Below are 8,374 nucleotides of genomic sequence, written 5' to 3'. Positions count from 1 at the left end.
CCGCAGCAGCGACTGATGCAAGTAGAAATGCTTTAACAGTCGACAATGTTTCTAGATGGAACTCACGCGCAAGTAGTAATTCGTCCGAAGAGAATGGTTATCCATCTATAGAACGATCGCATCTGATAATTCGAAATGATATTGTGTTGAACTTTGACAGCACGGGGCCGAACCGGAACTTCCTTACTCCACCGGAACGGTCCGCCCCTTTACCTAGTGTTGCCCCGCCATCATACGACGAGGTCATGAGGTCTCCTTACTGGCGGTCCATGAACGACAAATACCCACCACCACCATACTGCGCTTGAATGGTTGTAGTTAGAGTATTACATTTGTCACGCCTTTCAATAACGAAAGTTGTGTTTATGCTTTGAAAGTTTTTGCCGAAAATGACTCTATGAATTTGTTTTTTTGCAAAGGGTATGTGACTTTGATTAATTAGTACGGGGAAGATGTACACATTCATGTTTTTGTTGATATTGTTTTATTACACTTATACTTATGCATTTGAACATGTGCACATTATTTGCTAAGAATGTTACACTTTAGTTTGTGTAGTTTTATATGTTCATTTATATCACAATACTTTTACGCGTCTGTTCATTGTAATAAAGTGTCCTGCACATACACCTAAAAGTTGTCAAACCATCTAATGACCATATTAGAGGTTTAAAGGGCATTTTAGGTTGTCTTTATCAGATTTTTTTTTACAGAAAGCAAATAACATATGCGATCGAAACTACACATGGAATGTACAAATCACACAACAAACACCCGTTTTAACAATGGCATTTCAGCGGCAGTGATACTATCCAGAATTAAAGGCCTATTCAGTGTTTTCGGTGTTCTCTTTTCCAACAATTAAAGCGTCCTCGTCACTTTTAGGCTCATCTTTCGCTGGCATCTTCTTTGATAACAATGAAGACTTTCTAGAAAGTCGTCGTTTCGGAGAAGATGGGCGAGCTCTAGAATACCTCATTTTCAGTCTTTGTACAGAAGCCGTTTTTTCCTTCAGCCACTTTTCAAATGCACGTTCATTTTCTTGCCTCCGGACGACCTGAAATTGTTGTTTATTCTGAGTAGACTGCAACACCTTCTGTCTGACCCAGGTTCGTTTCGCTGTTACATACTCCTTCTGGGCACGTGATAGCGCATATGGGGAGTTATAACTGTATACACCTGTAAGCTTATGTCGCGATCTGTCCATGTTGGCGGAGCTGACCTTTCGAACAGAACCCTCCATTTCCAGGTTAACACCAAGTTTGCTGTCCGCTCCGATCCGGCCCTCAGTGGTCGAAGGCCTGGATTTCTCCGTATTAAATGTTTTCTCTCTTCGAACTGCATGAGGTGTCTCGGAATCAGAAGGTTTATTTTCGTTTTCTTTAAAATCCACCGTTTTTTTCTCTGTTTTTGCGGACGAAACGCTTACAACATTATGTTCTTCCTTTGGTTCTTCTCTTTTGCTTGCGTTATCAGTTTTCTCGTCAAGTATGCTAGATTCGTCCAATAATCCTTTGTTCCCTAATAGTTCATTATATTTGTTATCAACTGTTGGTTCAATTATTTTATCAGTAGAGTTTATAAGGTCATTATTAGTTATATAACGCTGAGGATTTCCTTCTCTTGGAAAAGGGTGTAGTCTTTCAAATTCTGACGAATAATGGCTTAACGACCTTCTGTCAATATCTTTAATGTGAGTAATAAGCGTTTCTCTTGGGCTGTTTTCAACTGTTTTTCTTTTCGGCACACATTTCAAACGCTTATTCGGTGGTTCGCTTCTTTCTAATGTTGTACTTGATCGAAGCATTGGTGAAGCCTTTTCTACATCGGTATTTGCTCTTGCTAGTGGACGCTTGATGTAGCCGATGTATGGTACAAACTTGTTGGGACTTGGTGGAGTGGAGGGTAAAGAACATTCCTTCAATGCTGTCTTGGTCCGGTTGGCCGGATTTATCGGTCCCATCCAAATAGACGCCTGAACAGCTACATTTTTTGTAACCGGCTTTTTCATTGTAGCAGTTCCTTTGCTTAATTTCATTTTCGACACATCACTTGAAGATTTAGGTCGGCTGTTGAGTGGTCGCTTCTTCCTTTCATCAGCCATGTTTTCCGGTAGTGGCCTCGATTCCTCATCCTAAAGTGGACAATATGTTTCATTTACCATGAGTTTATCGACATTTAATAATCAGCTTATTTAGAATTCAGAGACCGTTTAAGTCTAACAATTGATACAAATATTAACTGTGGCTAAAGTCATCCAAACAAACCTGAGGCTGGTGTCTCTTTTTCAGGCAGACAAACACAAATATAACAGCAGCCACAATTAGAATAACGCCTATAACGATTCCAATGATGATGTACACAGTGACGTCATCTGCATCTTCGGATGATGTTGCTAAATAAGAAAACATATACAAAGGTTTACTCTTAATAATAAGTTACTTACACCCTTTTACAGCGTTTTTATTTCGTATTAATTTGCGCTTTATAATATAAAGAAGAAACTAATGTTTGGATTGCACTTTTGATTTAATCAGGGAAATGAAATGATACAAACTGCATGTACTTACGACAGGTAACTGGAATATTAAAAAAAAACGTGAGACACATTTATAAATATATATAAAATAATATCATGTGAACTAAAACATTCAATACACATACAAATGTAACTTAGCATTCGACATAAACATTCTATAGTCAGAATTTAATACGGCAACATCTTTACACTCATACCAGATGGATTAAGGACGAGAATCTGCCCGCCAGAAGGAACGGCGGTCCCGTTTTGACCGTCCTGGCACAGCTCCGGGAACACAGTGGCGTGCACATACCCATCGGTAGACTCGACAGCCTGTGAAAAGAGATTATGTCAATACCGGTGTAACGAAAAACAATGACTCCATTAGAATAATGACCGGGAAAAGAAAAACGAACCCTAGACTAGGGCCTAGTATAAAAACAACAACATGTACGTAAACGACACTGGTCAATTATCTCGTTTCTGGTGAATCGTATTTAAGAATACAAGCATGGTAAAAAGGGTCTGTTATAAACTTCATAACTGGATTAGGGCGATCAAAATAAGTAGTTTTATTGGGTATTGTTCAGACGACAATGTTCCCTCGGGTTGACAAAATGCCCTGATTTCCGCAAGGTTTTACCCAGCACACAAAGCTGTATGTGGTGACGCCGTTCGTCGCCGTATCATTGTTGCTGGTATAGATAAAGGTTGTGGAATCTATCGTAGAGTAGTTCATTCCGAACAAAACCCCAGAGCCTGGAATTGAATCAGTGTCGCTATAAAGCAGTCAAGAGGATGATTTCTTCGTTTTAATTGATTTGTTTGTTTACATATATAGAAATGTTTTGTGTACCATGACCAGACAAATACTTGGCGAAATATCTGATAACCATAGAACGTTCTAAAAAACGCCTTTAAAATGGAATGTGTGAACATAAGTGCAAAAGTGAAAATATACTTGAAAATCCAACATTCCGTGTGGCGTTTTCCACTGCGATTGAGATAATACTTGTATCATTACACACGTTGACTATGGTCTCATTTCCGGTCTGACCGTTTGGGAAGGTGACGTTAGCGTCATAAACACCGCGTACCACATTTGGAAGAGTGATTTTCAACTCCTTCACGGCGACGTCTGTAACATTTCAATATATCATATTGGAAAATGGTTCATTTGGTATGTTTATCTGTAAGAAAAATAAAGGGAGGGTAGAAAATTGAGATACCTGCGCTTATGGCAATCAGTGTCCTTTGTGGCGACCTATATCCTGTGTTATCGCACGCGGCTGTCAGGTTGCTCGTGAATTCGTCACCTGATACAGCATCTGTCTCTGAAAATGGTACAAAAAATTAACGTTTCTTTATATAGTGTATGTTATCAATATGGAAATTATTCAGCTGATATTCATTTGTCAGTAATCAAAAGTGTGTGTCTCGAGACATAACTTTCTACAAATGATTTCATTCCAAATTAGTCATTGTATTGCTACTATTGTATATACGAAGATGCAGTACAGCTTGTGACATATGAATGAATGAATGAATGAATGAAGTGGTTGTTAGTCGTAATGCACCAGTCAATTGTAACCACGCCACCCCCCCCCCCCCAGGTCCGGGGGTATACCGGGGATAGCCGGGGAAATGGACCGTGTTTTTACTCTTCAGGTGGCCCCGCAGTGCCGGGTGAATGCGGTTGTTTTGTCTTCGCTTTAAATATAGCGGGGAATGGGCCTAACCTAGGGTCCCTGGGGTGCGGGGGCATTTGGCGGGGATTTAACCATCTGTTCGTCCCCGCAGGGCGTGGATTTTAGCCGGGGTTGGCTGGACCGAAAGTCAAAGTCCCGGCTATTCCACGGGGGGGGGGGGGGGGGGGGCTGTGGTTACAATTGACTGGTGCATAATCACAGATGAGTTGCTGTTCATGACAGTTTCAGTTACAGCAAATGAACCAATGGAAATGAATGGACTCACATGAGGGACGCCACTTTTTACAAAGGAAAGGGTTGGAAAGCGTGGACGATGATAAATAGAAAGAGCAGGAACGATACACGATAACCATACATCACTGGCACCGGATTTTCAAACTCAATTTTTTTTATTTTTTTTAAATAAAAAAAATCTTATAATTCCTCACTAAAAATTATAATACCGAATATGTGAAAAAATATTGAAAAACATTTTTTTTTTAAATATGCACTTTGTACTGTATATTATACAGTACAAAGTGCATATTTAAAAAAAAAATATTTTCTTACATATTCGGTTTTATAATTTTTATGGTTATCGTATTTGCTTGGTGATGGTGTTACCTGTAACTATGTATATGATGTATTTGGGTGATATCTGAGACGGAATTTCCAAACAAATGTAGTAGTCCAAGATTATATCCGTCAATATCTCTGTCTGAAACCTGAAATTTGAACAATTGAATATGTAAAGTTGAATAGGTATATTGTAGAGATGCTCTGAGCATATATATTTGTTGCGTTAAATATATGTTTTTTATTTAAAATCTGAGTTTTCTGCCTTTTAATGTTAATGCATAACGGCCTCAATCTTATTTCGGACTTCCGGCATTTTCTTAACACTTCGGGACATTTGCAGCTTACCCCAACACAAAGAGGTCGGCGGAATTCTGCTCACAGCTGAGTGTGACCGTTGGTTGGTTGACGTTTACTTTTGACCGGAAGTTCTCTACGTAAGTTTGGTTGTCACCGACTGTCCACGTGCCACGTGAAGACGTCACCCAGGTTCCTTTCGAAATAGGTAGCGTGCACGCCCCATCTGAGAGAAAACAATGATCCTAGCACTCTCGTGTATTATGAACTACTGTCTGTGAGTTCTGTTAAATATTTGTTTTAAGTAATAGGTATCTCATTATATTGTATACCATAATGAACGACGATTGTTGACTTATACTGCAAATAGTCGCGTACTTACGTGTTCTTTTCAAAGTCAGAAACAACAGATACATGAAAAAGATCCGTATTACATTAAAGAACATGTCATAGGATTTAAATCCACTAAATACACAAAACTATGTGAGTAAACGAGCGAATGAATACTCTCTAGATATAAACACGGATTAAATACTTGCCATTATTGTTTTTATTGTGTTTTTTTGTAAAGTGATATGACTTACTGTTATTTTTCATGAAACTTTATACAATCATTTATTTCAGAAAATCAATCAGTGGCAATCGTTGAAAGGGGTAATAAACACATGATTGACATATAAGAAATAAAAAAATATAAATATATTAAATAAATCATAAAATCATGATATCATGTGCATTATATTGGAGTGCGTGTATTTTGCTCTTGATGAGTTTCCAACTTTATAAAGTAAGACTTGAAGTCGAGCCATCCGCGGTATAGTGACAATGCCTCGCCAAACGGTGTACGTATACTTCACACCGACTAAGACAAAGGATCAAATATCGCTATATCGCCATATCGCCTGTCAATTAGCAGCTACATTGTAATGTATAATTAAATGATTTGGAATTCAATAAAGAAGGGAAACTATATCTTATTATGAAACATTAGAAGGGCTTCAGGTAAATGTTTTCTAGATTTCATGAAATTTGATTTCTTTCATCAAAGAATTGTTGCAAAGACCGGCGGTATTTTATGACATATATTTCTTGTTTTCTTTGTATTTTCCGATTGAATATATGAAACTTTGAAACTTGAAGTAAAAAAATAATATGTCATTGAATATTTCAATCTTAAACTGATTTTAAATTGTTTGATTGACGGATTTCGTGATCAAACTCATTCTCAGAAAGGCAAATTGATTGGCTGATTGATCGATTGATTGATTTATTGTATCATTGTTTAAGCAGGAAAGAAATGGCGGAAGCAGTGATCCCAGTGGACCGGCTGCCCATCCGGTGCCCTGTGTGTCTGGATACGCTCTCAAAACCGCGCACACTCCCCTGTCTCCACACATTCTGTACCGAATGTCTGCGTGCGCACATTGCTAACGTCACCATGGCAACGAGCTTCTCGGCGTTCCAGTGCCCCGTATGCCGCACGAGCACTCGACCAAGCCATCCGTACAACTCTCGTACCACTTGGGCGGACCAGTTTCCGGTAAACCATCTCATTTTGTCTTTGATGGATGATACCGTCATAAAAGAAGCCCAGGAGGACCTTTCCTGTGACATGCACCCGAGATGTAAGATAAACCTGATATGTCATGATCATGATACGTTATGCTGCCACATGTGTGTGTCCCTTGAGCACAGGAAATGTGACAAAGTTGTTGAAATAAGTGAAGCAATAAAGGGCACTGACCTTGCAAGCGAAAGGGCTGCGCTTCTGAAATACGTTGAATATAACGAGCATTTCGTTACTGACCATGAAGCAAAGTGTGTTCTGGCGGAAAGCAAATTAAACATTGAATATGATAAGGTAAAGAGTGCAATACAATATTCAAAGAAAGGATTGATAGAACACATTGAGAAACTGGAACAACAGGCCCTTGATGCTGCCGATACATTGCGCAGTGTGCAAAAGAAGAAAATAGACGAAGAAAAGACATTTGCAACTGAAGGGAGACAACTTTGTTCAAACTTGTTAACGAATTTGAAGTCAAAAGACAGTTCGACAATTACACAGTTCATTGCTTGTCATAAATCAAAACAAAGACTTAATAAACATTTTGGTACACTTTCAAGAGAGGAGGTAACGGACGAATTTGCATTTGCATTTAATGCGTGTAAGAGTGTTGAAGCAATTAAAACAGTTCAAAGTCTTGGCAATGTTGAAATGGCATCTACCAAACAAAAGGAAACATTGACTAAACCATTGGACACTGAACACTGCGCGGATGTGCCTCCAATATCTTTTTCAAGGAACTCAACCGAATTAAGTTACGTTGTATACCGTAAAAATCACGGAATAACACTGCCAAAAGTAAAGAAGTCCTCTACACATCTGGCGTTCGTGTGCGACATAGACACCTCCGACAACTGCCGTCAGTGGGTGTCCGGGGTCGCCTTTATTGACCATCACTTAAGCGTGTTATGCAGCCAGACCAGGACCGCTCTCTGTCTTGTTCGAGACACCAAACAAGTGTATGAAGAAAAGCGTCCAACTCCACCCTGGGACATCGCAAGGGAATCCGATACTAGACTGGTTGTGACGTATCCGCAAGAACGACTAGTACGGATATTCGAAGTCCACGGCCACGCTCCCGTGTTGAAGCTTTTCCGTAAACCTTCCTTGGTTCTCCTTCAGACTATATTCACGGAGGAATCGTGTTACGGTGTGGCGGTGTTACGTGGCAGCTACATTGTGGCATGTGAAGACCGTGTCCGGGTTTTCAATCACGCGGGTCTCTGCGTCCAGATCTTTCAGCAGGCGGCACGGCAAGAAGAGCCTTATTTTCGGCGCGCATTTGGTGTGGCCATAGACGTGTTTAGACAGTCTGTGTATATAACTGATGAAGCAAATCATACTGTGGTAGCACTGAAATTGGAAGAGGACAGGCTAAATACAGATCCGCGGTTTGTGTACAGCGATGCGAATCTCAGATGCCCACAGGGAATAGCTGTAAGTGCCTGTGGGGAAGTCTTAGTTTGCGGCTTTGTATCAAAGAACATTCACATCATTTCCCCCTCTGGCGAGACGTTGAAAACCATCCCTACCAAGCAGCGGCCGTATGGAATAGGGATTGAGTCCAAACACTCCTTCGTCATCTTAACTTTTTACCCGGAATCTGACTTGGACAATGAAGTGTCGGTCCACCTTTACAAGTTACAACATTAGTCATGTGTGTGCGTTTGCATTTTGTTATTTAAGTAAATAAAGAACTTATAAATGTTTGCCTTTTTGGTCACT

The 8,374-nt window shown here is 39.8% G+C and overlaps 2 protein-coding genes across 2 annotated transcripts; one reads left to right on the top strand and one right to left on the bottom strand.

The window, feature by feature from the left end:
* Window positions 1-536: 536 nt before the first annotated feature.
* On the bottom strand, window positions 537-5,536 carry LOC128208376 (uncharacterized). The gene is made up of 9 exons (XM_052911936.1): window positions 5,465-5,536; window positions 5,134-5,308; window positions 4,834-4,934; window positions 3,751-3,855; window positions 3,483-3,659; window positions 3,165-3,280; window positions 2,737-2,854; window positions 2,268-2,395; window positions 537-2,134 (listed from the first exon to the last, which is right to left on the bottom strand). The coding sequence occupies exons 1-9, from the start codon at window positions 5,526-5,528 to the stop codon at window positions 827-829; spliced, it is 2,292 nt and encodes a 763-aa protein (XP_052767896.1). The 5' UTR covers window positions 5,529-5,536; the 3' UTR covers window positions 537-826.
* A 588-nt stretch (window positions 5,537-6,124) lies between these two features.
* On the top strand, window positions 6,125-8,302 carry LOC128208375 (uncharacterized). Its single transcript, XM_052911935.1, has 2 exons — window positions 6,125-6,150; window positions 6,373-8,302. The coding sequence occupies exon 2, from the start codon at window positions 6,380-6,382 to the stop codon at window positions 8,300-8,302; it is 1,923 nt and encodes a 640-aa protein (XP_052767895.1). The 5' UTR covers window positions 6,125-6,150; window positions 6,373-6,379.
* The last annotated feature ends 72 nt before the right edge of the window (window positions 8,303-8,374 follow it).

Source organism: Mya arenaria, chromosome 11, assembly GCF_026914265.1.
Source record: "Mya arenaria isolate MELC-2E11 chromosome 11, ASM2691426v1".
Classification (NCBI taxonomy): domain Eukaryota; kingdom Metazoa; phylum Mollusca; class Bivalvia; order Myida; family Myidae; genus Mya; species Mya arenaria.
Note: the sequence above shows the minus strand (reverse complement) of the source record. Positions and strands in the feature narration are given on the sequence as shown.

What these genes read in the sequence shown, in the direction of transcription:
- LOC128208376 (XM_052911936.1), bottom strand. Translation starts at nt 5,528, where the DNA reads ATGTTCTTTAATGTAATACGGATCTTTTTCATGTATCTGTTGTTTCTG. An exon ending in CATCATATACATAGTTACAG is followed by an intron (nt 3,856 to 4,833) that starts GTAACACCATCA and finishes TACCATTTTCAG; the next exon opens with AGACAGATGCTGTATCAGGT. An exon ending in TCTCGTCCTTAATCCATCTG is followed by an intron (nt 2,396 to 2,736) that starts GTATGAGTGTAA and finishes TTTCTTATTTAG; the next exon opens with CAACATCATCCGAAGATGCA.
- LOC128208375 (XM_052911935.1), top strand. Translation starts at nt 6,380, where the DNA reads ATGGCGGAAGCAGTGATCCCAGTGGACCGGCTGCCCATCCGGTGCCCT.